The 18,986-nt window shown below is 33.4% G+C and overlaps 3 protein-coding genes across 3 annotated transcripts; 1 reads left to right on the top strand and 2 right to left on the bottom strand.

The window, feature by feature from the left end:
* Positions 1-2,763: 2,763 nt before the first annotated feature.
* Positions 2,764-7,343, bottom strand: LOC145608531 (chloride conductance regulatory protein ICln-like). The gene is made up of 7 exons (XM_081664146.1): positions 7,080-7,343; positions 6,866-6,989; positions 5,969-6,095; positions 5,812-5,871; positions 5,659-5,721; positions 4,765-4,859; positions 2,764-3,291 (listed from the first exon to the last, which is right to left on the bottom strand). The coding sequence occupies exons 1-7, from the start codon at positions 7,244-7,246 to the stop codon at positions 3,202-3,204; spliced, it is 726 nt and encodes a 241-aa protein (XP_081520272.1). The 5' UTR covers positions 7,247-7,343; the 3' UTR covers positions 2,764-3,201.
* Positions 7,344-10,078: 2,735 nt separating this feature from the next.
* On the top strand, positions 10,079-12,928 carry LOC145608110 (putative calcium-binding protein CML13). Its single transcript, XM_081663711.1, has 2 exons — positions 10,079-10,712; positions 12,632-12,928. Exon 1 carries the CDS (start codon positions 10,251-10,253, stop codon positions 10,692-10,694), a length of 444 nt encoding a protein of 147 aa, XP_081519837.1. The 5' UTR covers positions 10,079-10,250; the 3' UTR covers positions 10,695-10,712; positions 12,632-12,928.
* Positions 12,929-13,368: 440 nt separating this feature from the next.
* LOC145607594 (uncharacterized) lies at positions 13,369-15,943 on the bottom strand. The gene is made up of 2 exons (XM_081663196.1): positions 14,985-15,943; positions 13,369-13,585 (listed from the first exon to the last, which is right to left on the bottom strand). Exons 1-2 carry the CDS (start codon positions 15,941-15,943, stop codon positions 13,369-13,371), a joined length of 1,176 nt encoding a protein of 391 aa, XP_081519322.1.
* Positions 15,944-18,986: the final 3,043 nt, after the last annotated feature.

The raw sequence follows: 18,986 nt of genomic DNA, 5'->3' as shown, positions 1-18,986 counted from the left end.
AAGGAACTTAGGATGGTTCCACCCCACCCAATTGGACTCCTGGAGAGTATTAGGGAACATAATAAACATTTTGGCAATTTTTATTTCCGAGGAAAAAAGGTTAAAAAATTCCAAAATTGAAGGCAATACCCATGCTTTTTGAGGAATTTTTTATGTTAATGGCCCCGATGGCAAAAAGTCTTGAGACCCTAGGGGATACATCTTTGGGTCGTATAACAACGTTTAAACCGTATATGACCATTATAGGCTGTCATAAATGCCCGTGGTAGGCTTCAGTTCACGAAATCGGTGCAAGTTTCGAACAGGTAAATTGACCGATTTAAGGCAAATTGGATGGTTCCACCCACCCAATTGGACTCACGGAGGGTATTAGGGACAATGGTAAAAAAAAAACTCGGTAATTTTTATTTCCGGGCAAATAAAAGTCAAAAAATTCCAAAAATGAAGGCTATTATCTATGCTTTTTGAGGAATTTTTGATGTTACGGGGCCCGGTGGTGAAAAGTCTTGAGACCCTAGGGGTTACATCTTAGGGTCATATAATAACGTTTGGAACCATATATGACCATTATATGTTGTAAAAAATCTCCGTGGTAGGCTTTAATTCACGAAATCGGTGCAAGTTTCGAACGAGTAAATTGATCGTTTAATGTTAAATTGGATGGTTCCACCCACCCAATTGGACACCCAAAGGGTATTAGGGACCATGGTAAACTTCTCGGCAACTTTTATTTCCGGGCGAAAAAAAAGTCAAAAAATTCCAAAATTGAAGGCTATTATCAACGCTTTTTGAGAAATTTTTTTATGTTACGGAGCCCGGTGGCGAAAAGTCATGAGACCCTAAGCGTTACATCGTAGGATCATATAACAACGTTTGGAACCATATATGACCATTATAGGATGTCAAAAATGTTCGTAGTAGGATTAAGTTTACGAAATCGGTGCAAGTTTCAAACAGGTAAATTGACCGTTTTAAGGCAAATTGGATAGTTCCACCCACCCAATTGGACTCCCGGAGGATATTAGGGAGCATAGTAAAAATCTTGATAATTTTTATTTCAGGGCGAAAAAGGTCAAAAAATTCCAAAATTGAAGGCAATACCCACGCTTTTTGAGGAATTTTTTATGTTAAGGGGCCCGGTGGCGAACATTCTTGAGACCCTAGGGGATACATCTTAGGGCCACATGACGACATTTGAAACCATATACGACCATTCTAGGTTGTCATAAATGTCCGTGATAGGCTTTAGTTCACGAAATCGATGCAAGTTTCGAACGGGTAAATTGATCGTTTTAAGGCAAATTGGATGGTTCCACCCGCCCAATTGGAGTCACGGAGGGTATTAGGGACCATGGTAAATAACTCGGAAATTTATATTTCCGAGCGAAAAAAGGTCAAAAAAATTCAAAAAATGAAGGCTATTATCCACGCATTTTGAGGAAATTTTGATGTTACGGGGCCCGGTGGTGAAAAGTCTAGAGACCCTAGGGGATACATCTTAGGGTCATATGATGACGTTTAGAATCATATATGACCATTATAGGTTATCTAAAATCTCAATGGTAGGCTTCCGTTCACAAAATCGGTGCAAGTTTCGAACGGGTAAATTGACCCTTTTAACGAAAATTGGATGGTTCAACCCACCCAATTGGGCTCTTGAAGGGTTTTAGGGATCATGGTAAACATCTCGACAATTTTTATTTCCGGGCGAAAAAAGGTCAAAAAATTCCAAAATTAAATGCTATTAGTAATTGAAATTCGTAAAATTTATCTCGTCTTTTTTTTTTTTTTCTCGTCTTTCATGTAAGTAAAATTAAAGAAAATATATACTGAATTTTTTTTAAATAGAGTTAGACATGGATTAGGTAACAATATAACATGAGGGATGGTCAAGTACAACACAAAACACAATCAGACTCGACACAAGCCTAACATAGCACGAAAGGCACATTGGTAGGTTATGGGTTGTGTATGGATTTCATTTACCAAAATTGGTTGGAGCTAGGCACAAACACAATAATCCAACCCTCTTATTTTGACTAATTTTTGAAACTATAAAAATTAATAATTGGGATGGCTATGCAAGGGCTCTTTGATGAAAGATTGGCATAACACAACTTTTACATAAACCAAATACTTGGTAAAAGAGGTGGTAATTGACAGCATTGTCCATTTGATTAGCAGAGTGCGTGTACGTAAAAAAGTTTGTCCCTTCCCCCTCTTTATAGATGAAATGTATTTCAGGATTCAACTTGGACATCTAGTTTCATAATCACATTATGGTCATTTGTTCATGGATTTAGATTGCTTGATTTCTCGTGAATTGTTAAGACTTCATCCGCCTATCTACTTGTTTTTGATCATCTTACTATAATGAGTGATTACCTGCAAGGCTGCAAGGCTGCAAGGTAGCCATGTACTCTTTGAAAGTATTAAAAATCTGCTAAAACCTCCCACTGTTAGGATAAATAATGACTTAAGCAAGTTGAGTCTTTACAATCACCAACTAAGATTTATTCCTAGGGGAACAAGTTTTAGAGATACACTGAATTACCAGTTTTTCAAACTGAATTGCACTATTTAGATTTTACAGGATGCATACTAGTGTTATTCCGTATTACTGAAGGAGTTTAAGGCGAACAGCCGAACATAAATGCTTATACAGCACAAATTAGTGAAATTACACATACACAATGGACCGAAAGGCTCAGCATGAAGTCAAGGGAAGAAGATAAGAACTTTATCGATTTAAACAAGACAAGGTTAGTTAAAAAAAGTTCCTATATGGGACGGTATTAGGACCCAAATATCCTGTTTGGCTAGTAGGAAAAAAGCATGATCATTTTCAAGGTCTCAAAATGCAAGCTTTCCATAATTCTAGTAGCTTGGTAAGGCCTTAAAATATTGACCTAACAAAACTAGTTCTTCATCCCTCATAAATGGCCAGGATTTGCACAAAAACTCTAACCACATGTCACAGATATGAGCGCTTACAGTGACATGTATAAAAAGCTCTAGCCTGTTCTCGATGTCTTCCAGATTAAACACAAGTTGCTAACTATTTCCAGTCAATTACACCACAAGATTTAGCACTATACAATCACAATCAACTTAATGCTCGATTTCCACAAACGTTGTGTATGGAAAACTCAAAATCAGATCTAAATTTATATCTATGGAAACATTTGCATTTGATGTAGATTACTGGCGGCCATTGTTTCTATCATGTTCATGTTCATGCTCATGCTCCATTTCTTCTGCATCTTCAAAACACTGGTCATTGATTTGCAGCTGAAACAGAAAAGAAACATTTTAAATGACATCTTTCTAATATATGCTTGACTTACCAGGTGGGAAGATTCATAGCTGACACGTTGAAGTAACAGTGAATTATGGAATCCACAAAACAAAGTCAAATTAATATCCAAGTCAAAGCAGCCTTGACTTAGATGGACAAAACAAGACACCTTTTTATAAACTAGGGCAGCTAACGCGCGCGATGCGCGCGCATAGCTAGTCATATCTAGAAACTCTTTCGGCTTTGTCTTAAAATCACAAATTTAGTTGTTGACAGAATTAATGACAAAAAAAAATACGTAAACAACTATGTTTATGAGTATAAATGTCCAAGGCAACTAACATTAAAGCATGATAGCAAATAAGTACATAATTAAATATTTTAGAAGGTATAATTGTCCAAACACTATTCATTAAAAAACCTTGTACATATTAATAAGGGTATATATGTAAATACACATTTTAAAGGGTATAATTGGCATTACACTATTCATAAGAGTAATTTTCTACTTTTTATAAGGTAGGGATACAAGAGACAGCTAAACAAGTCACTGCATGCCGGACTTGGTGTTAAAGCCCGGTAAAAGACAACAAGGTAACAGCAGTTTTGAGGATTATTGTAGCCAACTAAGGAAATGTTTTTTCACTTGAAATCTCCTGAACTTAGATGCCCCCGGCTGAGGTCATTAGTCTTTATCTCAATTTTATAAACCTGGAACCTAATTTTTCAAAGGTGAAGAGAGTAGGGCAGGGCCAAAACTTCCCATCTTAATCGTATGTGAAAAAGCTAAACATCGACACTCCTCAATATAGCTACAGGTTACTACATAGCCTACATGTATATACCTACAACTGAAAAGAGAAGAAAAAAAAAAACAAAAAAAACAAAAAAACAATGGAAGCTTCATAGTCCTATGTGGCTATGGAATGATAGAGAAAGTAGTCCCCAACAACTTCACACAACTACTCCTGTACAAGTTTAAAAAATACACTCAATTGCTCCCAATGCCTATCCTTAAGACCAGAAAGTATTTATCGACATAACCAGAATTACAACCAAAAAAATGTTCCACCCAAGAAAAGATTGACAACAACCCAGATCACAACATCCAAGAAACTTTAAAAGACCCAGTTTGTTTGTAATTGCAGCGTACCAGGGAGTAAGGGAAATGCTAGTAGGGACTTAGCTCCACTTGACAGATTCTTAACATATATGATTGGTTACTCAGTTTGTTTGATCTCAAACTCTTCCTAATGGTATCAAGTTCATTATTTAACTTAAAATATGATGTCCACATAAGGACAGTATACGTGAGACCTTCTCAGACTATCCAAGGGCTTGAAATTTTAATATTGACAAAGAAAGCTGGAAAGATGTTTTAATAAAGCTCTTTTGCTCATATGGGCAATAAAGTTTGAGATCATATATAAATTATACAGGAAAGCATTAACATTTGTATAACCTACCTGAAGTACATTTTGTGCCAAGTCATGATCGCCATTTGAATGACCTATTGAATCAATAAGATTCTCTGAGAAAGTCCAGTTAGAAGCATCTCCTCCTGTAGTAGAACACAAATCATGATATCAGTAGGAATTAGCCCAATATGGTATGGTAAAGGGAACCTGGAGACAGGAAACATAGGAGAGCATCCCCCAAAACAGGTGGCCTAAAGGGGCCCGGACAGAAAGGGGCTTGAGGGCTGGAACTTATCCTTAATTAGGAGCATCTTTCCATACAGATCATATATAGGTCCTGTCCAGGAGTAAGGTGTTTGTATCTGACAATTTTTCTAGGGCCTTGAGTCTAGGTGATATAATACAGGGATATCTTTCTTGCCTTGTTCTTGTATTATCACTTAATTTTGATTTGGAAGGTAGATGTTAGGTGTAATTGAAATTTTGTTTTCTAATTAATTGAGTATCCTAAGAGTTCTAGTACTGTTATGCTCCCAGTTATATTAGAATTAGATTAATTGTCATTCTTGTCCTCCTATTTATTAGGGTTTCAGCTTTTAGGTTAAGAGTTATTTATCTTTGTGCACACAGAATGTAGGGGCCACCAATGAAAGTGGCTTGCTCAAGAGAGAGCATTGTGAAATAATTAGTGAGCTAGCTGTAAGGGGCAATTAGAAAGTTCGCAAACATGCAGAAATTTATGGACAGCTCTTCACGTGAGGCTATTTGTATTGCTATGTTGATGATAAATAACACAAGATGGAGGGGTGGACTAGAGCTGTGGAAAAGGTCTTTCACCATACATATGTTGTATGTCCATTATTACTTTATTTCAAAAACACAGCACTCCACTAGCTAAAGGGTGCTAAACTGCTAAATCTGCTAGTGATAATAGACAGTTACCTAATGTCTCTGCATTTAACTGGTCTGCACTGAAGATCCAATTGTGCTCCTCTTCATCTCCACCTGAACGTAGAATAAGAATCAAGCTCAATAGACAAGAATCAAGATTGATAAAGCAAAGTTATCTTCAATTTTCATTTAGAAGTTGCTTACCTAGCATGGGTTCAGGATTCAATTCAGCACATTCACAGAACACCTCAAACAAAGTTTCCACTATCAAACATAAACAGAATGTATCAGCATCATATTAGAATAATCAGGGAGGAGTATGAATTTATGAAATCACCCAAAAGAAAATAAAGAAACATACATTGAGTAGGATCTGATGGAACAAGCCTCATTTCTTTGACCTTTGATATTCCAGAAGACCAATCAACAGTTTCCTGTTGCTCTTCATCTTCATCTTCGTCTTCATCTTCATCATCTCCAGTTTCAATCTATAGTTGAGATTGACAATCACAACTCAAAATCAGAAAGCTAGCTCAGATACATGATTCCAAAGTAATAATCATCTGCCTCAATTGAAAATTATGTCTTTAAGCAAAAAATCACAGGGAAACTAAACTAGTCCTCATACTTCAAAACATTAATCTGATAGTTTAGCAAAGGAAAGAGACGTTGGTACCAATGCTTGATCCCTGGACACCTGGAATTCATAGGTTTCATTCTCCAAACACGAGTTCACAAGGGAAGCTGGTATTCATCTGATAGTTTAGTGTTTCAGTGAAGACAACGTTTGGGAAATGAACGCACACGACTATTTGGTAAAATCACAAATTCCCTTTCCCAAACCATTAGGATAGGGTACAAGAGAATCAAGTCATCAACTAAACTAGAACAATAAAGCCTTTACAGCTTATCACCAACAACCAAAAGTGCATAATATCCTTTATCCGCAAGCACCGAATGGTTATTTCCTCTAAAACTAAGTTTTTTATTCTTTCAAGACCATTTTCCATTATCAAATGGCGTTTCTTTGTTCAGCAGAAAATCCTAATTAATCATCTCAATTCAATTACTACAAGCTCCCTCGAGCAATTTACTACTACTCAACAAATATCAACCAATAACATTCTAAATATGCTCAATTAACACATAAATCCAACTTCTGGAATTAAGCAAAGCAAGAAAAACAACAAGGAACATAAAATTCAACCCAACAAAATCAAAAGCAAAAAAAAAAAAAAAAAAAAAACAAAAAAAAAACCTGGGTGTAAATGCAAGGAGAAGGATAAGCTTGAGGGTCTCTAGAAACAGCATGAAGCGAAATCGAAACGAAATCCACAGCATAACCTTTGCTTCTATCAACATCGCTCAACCATATTACTTTCCTTCAATTACAAAACACAAACAAAAATTAAACATTTGCAATCAAAAGAATAACAAAAGGGGGTTAAAATGGTGGAGGAGAGAGAAAATACTTGGAAGAAATGTAAAGAGTGCCAGATGATTCAGGGGTGCGAGTTCCGAGGACAATGGAGACAGAAGGTTGAATGTGCATAAGAACTTCGCCATTGTCGGAGTCTAGAATTGGTTGACCTGCGTCATCGTTGGCTCTTTCGGTGAAGATTCGAAGCCCTAACGCCATTTTTGAGAGCTTTGAATTAAGGAGTTTGTGTTTAAGGAGGGTGATTAACTAGGGTTTTAGGAGTTTAGCAGTTGGTCTTGGTTTTGGTCTTTTGGAGGGAGGGAGAAGGAAGAAGGAAAAGGGTTTTGTTTGATTGACAAGGAGGGACTTTTAATTGACCAAAACACCCCAAAATGGTAGAAATAAAGTTGCCTTGCCTCGTTATTGGACAAATGCGTCATTTTGAATTTTTACACTATCTCGTTTAGTTTGGAGATCATCAAATGGCGAGGCAGGATAAGCCAAGGGTAAAAAGAATTCAGCCAAGGTTCGAGTTGAAAATACTTGTCAAACACCCACAAGGTTGAATTAGACCTAGCAGTCTTTCCGGGTCGAAAATGCATGTCCAAGGATCTCCAGATACTTTCAAATTAGGTTTGCTTATGAAGATTAAACGTCAAATTTGTACATTGATAGATATTAAAGCTAAGATGATTTATAACCTTCAATATTGGACATTATTTGATTTTCTAGATCTGTAAATAAAGAGGACGATGTGTTTACTATGGACCCCATGAGACCTTGAGTGGTTAGGATCGTCAACTTTGCATGTATATTGCTATCAATTTAATCAGTTACATATGCATCTTTCTTAATTAATTCAAGATCACCCATCACAATTGACTCGTAAAAGTGGTTGTAAATTGCAAATAGCATTATATAACCCGTGAGATGCATCATTTGAGTTTTCAACATCGGGTTTCAAAAACTCTTAAATTAATCTTTCGATATATTATAACCTTAAAATTTTGTATTAATGGAATATTTTATGAACCTGACAAGCATGTTAGACATCAACGTGTTTCTTGAAATTCCCGTAAGAACTCAAAACTTTGCAAGCCTACTTGATGCCCGAAACTATTTCATTCATGCCTTCACACCACCTTGTTATCCTTTTTAAGATGCATTTCCTTGACTTGGCCTTCATTTTATTGCCTTGGTAGTAAGGCAAGCCAAAGTGCCATTATTGCAAATAAAAGTTTTTTAAAATTATTTTTATGTCTTATGTATATAAAATATAAAGTATGTGTTGCTTCATTATAGTATTGAGATTGTGCATCTTAAATTGAAGACCATTAATGTATTTGATCAGTACAAAGAGAAAATGTCTCAAAAGAAAAAAAAAAATTATTATGGTGTTACTTAACTAGATTAACAAAATTGTAGGCATCTTAGCAAAAACAAAAGAGTTAAGTTTTGGAGGATTTGAAGTATTTTTTTGGAGGATTTGAAGTATTTTCCATATCCACATACTTAGGCCCCGTTCTTTAGAGCTGCTTTGCTCTGCTCTGCTCTGCTTTGCTCTGCTGAAATCTGCTCTGCTTTGCTCTGCTCTGCTGAAATCTGCTCTGCTCTGCTTCAATCTACTCCGCTCTGCTCTGCTTAAAATTAATATTTAATATTGAATTATTATAATAATAATTTTTTATTTAATAATAATAATAATAAATAAGTAATACTTAATGATAATAATTAATATTTAATAATAATAATAAATAAATAATATTTAATAATAATAATTAATATTTAATAATAATATATAATTAATATTTAATAATAATAATAAATAAATAATATTTAATAATAATAATAAATATTTAATAATAATAATATATAATTAATATTTAATAATAATAATATTTAATAATAATATTATTAAAAGTAATATTTAATAATAATAATATTAATAATAATATAATTAATATTTAATAATAATAATATTAATAATAATATAATTAATATTTAATAATATTAATATTATTAATAATAATAAATATTTAATAATAAAATTTAATGATTATAATAATTGTAATAATAGTTGTAGTACATAGTAGTAGTAGTAGTAGTAGTAGTTGTTGTTGTTGTTGTTGTTGTAGTAGTAAAAATAATAATAATAATAATAATAATAATAATAATAATATTTAATATTTAATAACAATAATAAATCATTACTATTATTATAGTATTACTAGTAGTAGTAGTAGTAGTAGTAGTAGTAATAATAATAATAATAATTGTAATATAATAATAATAATAATATTAATATTAATAGTAATTACTATTATTATTATAGTATTACTAGTAGTAGTAGTAATAATAATAATAATTGTAATATAATAATAATAATAATAATATTAGTAATAATAATAATAATGATAATAATAATAATAATAATAATAATAACACAACAATAATACTAATAATAATGAAATCTGCTCTGCTTTGCTCTGCTCGGCTCTGCTCTCCTGAAATATGCTCTGCTCTGCCCAGAAGCTCAAAAGAACAGGGCCTTACAATTTTTGTGCGCATATAGTGATACTGTGGCTAACACATGTCAGATCAAGTCATTTTTATGCATTGTGTCATCAACTCTTATGTCAGTCTGACCCATGCCCAACTCTATATATCGTGCTGAAATATCACCATAAAGGAGAAGTTTATTGCTATTTTGTTACAATTGAGGAGATATTTGAAATTGTGGGTTGAGTTTAATATGAAATACAATCAGACAAAATGATTCGCATTTGTTAATTAAACACCACACAATATTATAAATTTATGTGCGTATTTTAATCGATACCAATCTTCAATTAATCAATTTTAAACTTTAAATTATAATTACTCCGGTTATGCATACGAATATGAGTTGAATATGCTAATTTTTTAGTTTTTCTTTTTTTTTTTTTTTTTTCGGAAATGATTTTTAATTGGGAAAATTGAAAATTTGAATATGTGATTGTTTATTTTATTACCAAAAAAAAAATAATAAAAAAAAAAAAAAATAGCCCCATTCATTCAAACCTCAAAAGACGCAAATTTTGGAGGAGAGAGAAAACAGCAAAAAGCCTCTCTTTTCCCTCAACATCTCCACTTCTCCATCTCACAAACACACAAACATTCCCCCACCATCTTCATCAGAATCCCAGTTTTCCACCCCTCAAAAATCAATCAAACCCAGAAAAAAATGGGCAAAGATTTGAGCGATGATCAAGTAAGTTCCATGAAAGAAGCATTCACCCTTTTCGACACAGACAACGATGGCAAAATCGCACCATCTGAGCTCGGAATTCTGATGCGTTCATTGGGTGGAAATCCAACACAAGCCCAGCTCAAAGAAATCATTTCTCAAGAGAAATTAACAGCAGCTTTTGATTTCAACAGGTTCTTAGATCTAATGTCTAAATACCTCAAACCTGAACCTTTTGATCGTCAACTTAGGGATGCATTCAAAGTTCTTGATAAAGAGGGAACTGGGTTTGTTGCTGTTTCGGATCTGAGGCATATTCTTACTAGTATTGGTGAAAAACTTGAACCTGCTGAGTTTGATGAATGGATTCGTGAGGTTGAGGTTGGATCTGATGGTCGAATTAAGTATGAGGATTTCATCGCTAGGATGGTTGCTAAATGAGCTATTTCTCTCTCATTGGTAAGATTTTTTGAATTTAAATAAAAAAATTCAATTGGGTTTTTTTTCAATTGTGTTTTTATTCATCTGTATTTTGAATTTAATTTTAGGGTTTCGTGATTTGTGGGTGTTGGGTGATGCTTTATTCTGTTGTTTCTGATCTGTGTATATGTGTTGTATGGTTTTGTCATTTGTTTCTATTTTGATTTACGGATGATGGGAACCTCTTTTTCGAAGTTTCGTTGTTGGAGTATAATTGCTAATTGTAGGGAAATGATGAAGGTAGATTGTTGGCCTGGGCTTGTTATCCATGAAATGGTGGTGGAAAACTAAAATAGAGCATGAAAAATTATGGTATTAAGTATTTAGGTTACATTCAGGTTCTGTGTTGGTGTAATTTTGGGGTTTTATGATGAATTGCCTTTGGAAAGTTTGTTGAAAAGGCGTGGTTAGTTCGTGTAGGAGCGGATGTTGGGGTGTTAAATCTGTAGGAGATATTGCAAGATGAGGGAGATGTTAGAGAATTAGTTTTTTTTTTTTTTGAAGAAATCAGAGAATTAGGTTATGATCATTGGTCAGGGACTCAGATGATGAAGCTTAATGCACAGAAGTTTAGAGCCTTAGATACTGTTGCTCGAGTATAAATGGTGTTGGGATACAACTGGGAAGAGAGAGCGATTGAGCGAGTGGCTTAATTGCCAGGGAAGAGAGAGCGAGTGGCTTTAGTTAGTTGTTGAGACTGTAAGTATGTCTGAGTTTGCTTCATCACCTCTCTTGTTAATAGTTATGGTGCCACTTTCAGACATCAGCTTTCACGTTTGAATCATGAGCCCTTTCTTTGAAAGTGCTCCAAGAGATTTAGAATTTTGAGGTTAACAATGTGAACCCAGCCAGGGTGAGCATTTAATCAATGATAAAAATAAGGAAGGAACTAGATATGCTGTAACTTGGGCATGTTTTTCTGGGATGTAGAAGTTAGAGGCCAAGCAATTGTTTTCGGTTCTAGAGGAAAACAATTGCACAGAGTTTATTGCTTGTGTCCCAACTACCTTATAATATCCTTGGGAGTTTCTTAAAATAGATTGATTTTGGGAGGTATTTCTCTTCAAAATACATGCCTTAAAGGTTAATGCCATTAGTGGTCATTGATTAAAGATGTACTCTGTAATAGTTATTGCATTGGTATTCTATAATGATCAACGAAATAATAATGAGATTTATATTGAGAAGTTATTCTTCAATGGTATTATAGAGCGACTAGTGTTATGGAGAACAAGGGACCCTTAATTCAAAAGGGAGCGTGTAACTGTGTATGTAATTATTTATAGCAAGGTTATAGAGGAATTGACTGTTTCATTTGCTTGGATGGCCTTTGTTATGAAATCGAATCCTTATGCATAGGTGTTCTGTTTAATACTTATATTATGTTGTAGCAAGGTGCAGTCCAAAGACAGCCTCAGGTCACTAAGACCTGTCTCATTATTTCAGACCATTACAGTCCATTAGTCATTTATAATTTTGGTAATAAATGGGTCACTTGACATAGTTGTTTCTTGCCGAATGATCTGGCTTATTAATCAACTTATATTATTCTAGACAGTGACCAAATCTTGTTCCTTAAGCTTCCATCATAGTGTCAGTACCAACAAAACAGTTTTTCATGTCAAAATTAACTATATGCCTTGAGTAATCTTTTTTTGGGTTCCACTTCAGCCATTAATGTTTCCATAGCCAAATTTATGATTTTGCCAATAAATGATTAATTTGCTGATGGAAGCGTAGCTAAACATTGTTAGAGATTTTTCTGGTTTTTCATGTAAACGTAGGAAGACATCATACTTGTGGAGCATAATTTTGCATTTTTCGTCCTTTACTATTGTTTGAAGTTCATATTCATACATAATTCCAATAATAATCTGCTTTACTTCTTCTTTATGCAGGTGACCCTTGGAATCTCTGGTTTTTGTTTTGCCGAAAGGGGTGGCAAGCCTATATTTTCCTTGCCTTTGTATGGTTCATGGACTCAAGTTTAAGTAGTGTGCTACCTCTAGCTTTCTTTCTCTCTTCTAAACAGTTAAATTTTAGTTTATTTTTCACCCTTTATATTGTTAATTTAAGGTTTGTGTTTGGCTGACAAATTGTGCTTGTATTTGGAAGAATCACGATTTGTCTCTAATTATCATTGTTGACGTTTCTCATGTCCTTTGGCAATCTACTTTATAATTATCTTGTGTGTAGCCCTTGATGTAAAAAGCCAAAAAAAGTAGAGTATTTGAAACATTGCTGGTTTGTCATTCGAAGTTAATATTGTCGCCCTCTTCAGTCTTCCCTCCTGCATTTATATGTCTACATCTCAAATGTGATCTCTCCGAGCAGCTGTACTCCTGATAAGTTTTCGCTCTTTGCCTTTTGCAAAGAATTTCTCATTTTTCTCGCTGTTTTCTTTGCATTTTCGAGTAATATTACTCAAAACTCAAACTTTTAGCATCATATAGACTCTGCAAGTCCACAGTGTGAAGCTAAAAAACTCAATACTCTACTTAAAAGAGGACATTCACACAGAAAATATAGTTTGCGGTTCATCAAACAAAAGTACAGAGACAATCTCAGACCAAACATAAGCAAATTATTAAGGTTTCAGAATATCCTTGTATCTAAAGCAGTAAAGCTACTTAAACTAAGTAGTTGGCGAGGACGGTGGTGAGTGAGGATCCTTGCTTACATACTTCCTCGCCCAAACATGCTTTCCATTGATGGAGAACTTTGATCTGCCCTGCTCACTAAGAACTATGTCCATTGCCTTTGCATCGCGCACCACCAGCCTCGCATAAAGAGGTTGTTCCTTTTCACCAACTTCTTGCATATGTAGAGTCTCAATTATGTCTCCAAAAGACCTTAAAATGTCAATGATCATTGAAAAACAAAAACTTTTGCATGCCCCCGGTGTACAATAATTTTATTGTACATCGAACATTTTGCGAAAAATGACCCCTTTTTCTTATAAAAGTGACCCTTTTTTCTTATAAAAGTGACCCTTTTTTCTTACAAAAGTGACCCTTTTTTTTTACAAAAGTGACATATATTTTTACAAAAGTGACTCTTTATTTTCACAAAAGTGACCCTTTTTTTTCATAAAAGTGACCTTTTTTTTTCTTCACAAAAACAAAGTATCAAAATCAACCAAAATATACGATACACAAAATTAACAATGATAAAACAATACAATCACTCAAACAAATCAAAATAATAAAGATCCACATCACATAACAACAAAATTTTTTAAAAAAAGTAATAAATAAAATGTAAATCAGAAACATAATATGTTCCAGTCACTCATACTTTACTAACATTGACGGTTTGCAGAATTTTTAGTCACCATGCTTTATAGGTTGGCATTTTTGCTTCAATTGTAAGAAAGCTGCAAAATTCAACTGCTTTTGCTATCTACATGTTTGTGGACATAAAACTTGAAAAACGAAGGGATATAATAAATGGAAGGAAGAATGGAAGAGAAAGTTAAATGAAGAGGAGAGAGAAAAAAAAGGAGGAGAGAGAAGTTATAGTATCTGAAAGGGGAAAATAAGAAGGAAGGAGCGAGAAATATGAGTTTAACTTGGGTAAGTAAAACCTTTATTTTCTTTCCGCCGCCAATCCGCCATTCAGTAAAATAGTGTACACCGGATTTTTTTAAATATTTGTGATTGAAAAATATGAATATTAATTAGTCAAATACTCAAATCAACATATATTAGTCAAGGCAAAAGGCAAAATTACACACTTGAAAACATGCGCAAATCAAGTTACAAAACGGAGTAATATTTTATTTAGTGCAAGTATTAATGAGCGGTGCACGGTAAATAACACCTAATCAAAATTTCACGCAAATCTGATTAAAATCAACTCAAAGAAGAGATGACAATTAATTGGACAAACAAGATATATTAATCACATACAAATACCACAATATAACAAAATCAAATGACACAACAAAATATTACAGCACCTATTAAAAAATCCACTCAATTTTTCTCAAAAAAAAAAAAAAAAAAAAAAAAAAAAATCCACTCAATCCAATTTATATATCGGATGCATACATAATATTTTATGTACTAATATTACAACAAATTTAATTAGTGCAAATGCAACGAGTATTGGGACACAAAATGATTGCCAAGTTTTGTAAGATCAAACTCCAATTTCAAAACAAAAGCAACATACAAACAATAATGGTTTATCATAAACTAAATTAACACACAAAAATAATTACTCGTATAAAAGAAGAACGAAAAATACCTATTGATAAACTCGCGCAATTCATTTTCAAGGATAGGATATCCTTTGGAAAATGTTAAAAAAATTGTCCTTTCACTTGGAAGAAGAATTGGCTTCTCATCAACATTATGAACTAGAGATCGTTCACTCAATTGCAATTGCGCAAGTAATTGTTCCACAAAATCCTCTTGTAGGACTTGTGGTTGAGCCTCTAAACCATAATTAGAGTTATAATTTAAAGGACGAGCACCAACCCCATGAAAAAATGAATTATGATTGACCACATTAAATTGATCACCTTGTAAGGGCACATTCAATTCTCCGACCCTAATAATATTAGGATAGGGAACCAAGTTACCGGGAGGCAAAGCGGGGCGAGGGGTTGGAGTTGGACTAACACCACCACGTTTACCACCACCAATGACACCGGGATTAGGCCTACCACGAACACCAAGTTCAGAGGCCTTAGGGACACTTTGATTGTGTTGATTGACCGCGATTTTAGGCCTAGTTGCTAAAGCAATTTGCATAAGGTCTCGAAAAGCCCTAGTACAAGTATGCTCAACAAAATGACCAACACCAAGAAGAATGCTAACACGATTCTCATGAAAAAAGTTAAGGTCAATTACTTCCCTAGTATTATTCCCTACAATGCTTTTTATCATAGGAATATCATTGGAGGGAACCAATAAAAAAGTGTCGGACTCTATAACCTTAAGACACATAAAAGTCTCCTCGAAAATGGCCTTAAAAACATTATCATGACACTTAACGATGTTGGCTATGTATTGAGCCATGTTAAGCCGTTCTAGCCACATCCAAAAGGCGGCAGCATGCATGGCTTCCACTGGCTCACGGCCCATGTCGAAGACTAGCCTAGCAAAGAGATGGCGGTCGATGTTGTGAAAGGCAAAGTACTCTTCTTGGGTGATGGTTGTATCAAGGACAGAGGGAGGTGATGAAGAGGAGGAAGAGGCCATTTTTCAATTTTTAATTTAGTGCTCTATATTTTTTTTTTTTTTAAGTATGTTTTAGTATGAAAAATAATTATATTATATATCAAAGAGTTTATACATACATGAAAAGGTGTGAGTATGAAAGAAATTAACAAAGAAAAGAAAATGAAGAGGTTCCATGTTGTGAAATTAATTGGGTTAATATCAACAAATATGGAAGATAATAATTTGTGATTCATGCCAGAGTAGATACAATGCAACTGTTCAATTATTTTTATTATTATTTATTTTTAAATTTTAAAAGAATCATTTTCAAGTGTTAATAATCATGATAGGATTGGTTTCATCCATAAAAAAATTAGTTAATTTCCTACCAAAATAAAAAATAAAGATAGGTGAATTTCTACCATAAGTAAAAATAAAGATCAATTGATTACATGAACCAAATCACAATAATGTAAATTTCTAAACAATAAGAATATGAGAGTACAATTATTGTTTAGAAACTTACATTATTGTCTCATATTCTTTATTTTTATAATATTTTGGTAGGAAATCAACTAAAATTTTTTGGATGAAACCAATCCAGAGTACAATGATTGTATTCATAGTCTCATATTCTAATTATGAAATTTGATGGAGGTTTTGGATATTTGATTATGAACATTCAAGTAAATTAAAATAATTTATTGTTAAAAAATAATTATGTATTCAAAACCTCCTCCATCAAATTCAACCACCAAGAATAAGCAAGTTAGAAACACTTAAGTAGCCAAAACCACCAGCCAAGTTCCGCATACACGGTGGAGACATGGTGGTGATGGACTGATGGTGGTTGGATTGGATTACACCTACTGACTTAAATGTTTTGATTATCTCTTTGATCTGTTTCCATATCATTTTGATTTGTTTGATTATTTCCTGATTATGTTGATTTACTTCCTTAATCAGATTAAGGAAGTAAATCAACATAATCAGGAAATAATCAAACAAATCAAAATGATTTCCTTCCTTTACTTAAAGATACATTATTGCTTCATAGGCTTGATTTAATGGATTTATATTTTCCAAGTTGATAAAATTATTGTAATTTGTACCTAGGGGTTTTAGGTAATTTGACTAATTACTTAGGTGTGAAAGCACTTATGCCCTTATGGGCTTTTTGGCAAAAATAATAATTGTTTGGGCTTTAATTTCAAGTGTGTGTATGAATATTGTATCCAAAGAAAAAAGGATAAAATTAGGACAGTTTGCTTGCAAATGCCACATCATTAAATAAAATAAAGTACATAATTCTTACAAGTGAATTAGAAACATTATTAAAATTATAAAGTACATAATTCTTACAATTGAATTAGAAAAAATGTGTGTGGATTGCCAAACAAGTAATTTAGACACCCTAGTCTTTTTCGGACGTACAACCTCAATCTTAAATATTTACTAGCTATTTTCATTGATCTTTTGCATTCTTCAATTTCATGAAGTTTAGTACTCTTTTGATGCCTTTAACAATCTTTAACTTATTTTTAGTGATGAAGAAAAAGGTCATGCACTTAATTAAGTACAATGATGTGAATAATGCATTCTAAATATCAAGTGAGGTTAATTGACTAGTATGATTTGTATAATGCCCCTTTAACAATTTATAAACATTATGTTATTTATGTAAATAGACGTCACATTAGATGAGTTAAACTAGATATATGTGTGTCACTGTGTGTATGAGAGAGAGAAAAAACAAACTTCCACATCAAATACATAGTTTAAATTTTTCATTGAACAAGAATAACACATGCAACAACAACAATCTTTGAAAGAAACGAAAACATAGCATAAAGAGTTCAGAACATACTTTTTTATTGTGGTTGATTTGACTTAAATCTAATTGGCCTTGTTGGTTGGCAAGGATTGTGTTGAGTGAGGACTCTTGCGCACATACTTCCTCGCCCAAACATGCTTTCCATTGATTGTGAACTTCGATTTTCCTCCGTCACTAAGAACAGTTTCCATTGCCCTTAAATCGCGCGCCACAAGCCTTGCATATAGAGGTTGTTCATCCTCGCCAACTTCTTGCATGTGTAATGCCTCAATTATATCTCCAAAAGACCTACAAATGTAAATAATCGTACGAAAAAAATAAAATTAATTAGACAAGCAAGATACATTAAAATCATACCCCGTAATATTAATGCAATAAGTAATAATGAAGTGCATGCCGCAAATATTACTTACTCAAACGTTTGTGCAATTAAATGTTTAAGTACGTATAACAAATAACAAAGCGTGCGCAACAAATAATACCTTTTTTACATTATGTGCAAATCATATCTCATTAATAAATGCAACAACTAATAAAACGCAACGGTAAACAAAATATCTTTTTCAAATTATTACAATTCAATTTGTGAAACAAACTATGAGGAAAAGATGGCAATCATTGACAATAAAGCGCGGGAACTAGCATAACTTTAAATTACGCGCGAACTATTGTATGTAGCTATTAAAATATGAATGAAAGGGTTTTAAAATATGATTAAAACCCCATAAAAACCAACAACTAATTTAATAAATGCAACAAACATTGAAGGATTGAGAGATTACCTATTTAAAACACATATCACACCATTCAGTTTTAAAATAAGATTAAACAATATATGCTAATTATGAACTATAATATATAATAACTAATTGAAAGCACGATATAATACCTGTTCAAAAATTTACGCAGGTCATATTCAAGAATAGGATAGCCTTTGGAAAAAGTTAAGAAAATAGTCCTTTCACTTGGAAGAACATTTGGCTCCTCTTCAAACCTTTGAGCTTGTGAATTGTCATTCAATTGCAATTGGGCAAATAGTTGATCAATAATTAACCCTCTATGTAGGACTTCTTGTTTAGTCTCAAAAGCATGATCAGTGTTGTTGCCAACAATATTGATTGGAAGGCTAGGAACATAATTTGAAGATCTGGCTTCATCCCTTTGATATAATGGGACATAACTTGAATAACTTGCTCCATCCCTTAGAAATCGAGGGACATAGTTTGAAAAACTAGATCCATCCCTTTG

Source organism: Chenopodium album, chromosome 23 (assembly GCF_948465745.1).
Source record: "Chenopodium album chromosome 23, dcCheAlbu1.1, whole genome shotgun sequence".
NCBI classification, from domain to species: domain Eukaryota; kingdom Viridiplantae; phylum Streptophyta; class Magnoliopsida; order Caryophyllales; family Amaranthaceae; genus Chenopodium; species Chenopodium album.
This window is presented reverse-complemented; position numbering and strand designations above follow the sequence as displayed.

What these genes read in the sequence shown, in the direction of transcription:
- LOC145608531 (XM_081664146.1), bottom strand. Translation starts at nt 7,246, where the DNA reads ATGGCGTTAGGGCTTCGAATCTTCACCGAAAGAGCCAACGATGACGCA. An exon ending in CTCCTTGCATTTACACCCAG is followed by an intron (nt 6,096 to 6,865) that starts GTTTTTTTTTTG and finishes TCTCAACTATAG; the next exon opens with ATTGAAACTGGAGATGATGA. An exon ending in TCCATCAGATCCTACTCAAT is followed by an intron (nt 5,872 to 5,968) that starts GTATGTTTCTTT and finishes TATGTTTGATAG; the next exon opens with TGGAAACTTTGTTTGAGGTG.
- LOC145608110 (XM_081663711.1), top strand. Translation starts at nt 10,251, where the DNA reads ATGGGCAAAGATTTGAGCGATGATCAAGTAAGTTCCATGAAAGAAGCA.
- LOC145607594 (XM_081663196.1), bottom strand. Translation starts at nt 15,943, where the DNA reads ATGGCCTCTTCCTCCTCTTCATCACCTCCCTCTGTCCTTGATACAACC. An exon ending in TTGCGCGAGTTTATCAATAG is followed by an intron (nt 13,586 to 14,984) that starts GTATTTTTCGTT and finishes TGACATTTTAAG; the next exon opens with GTCTTTTGGAGACATAATTG.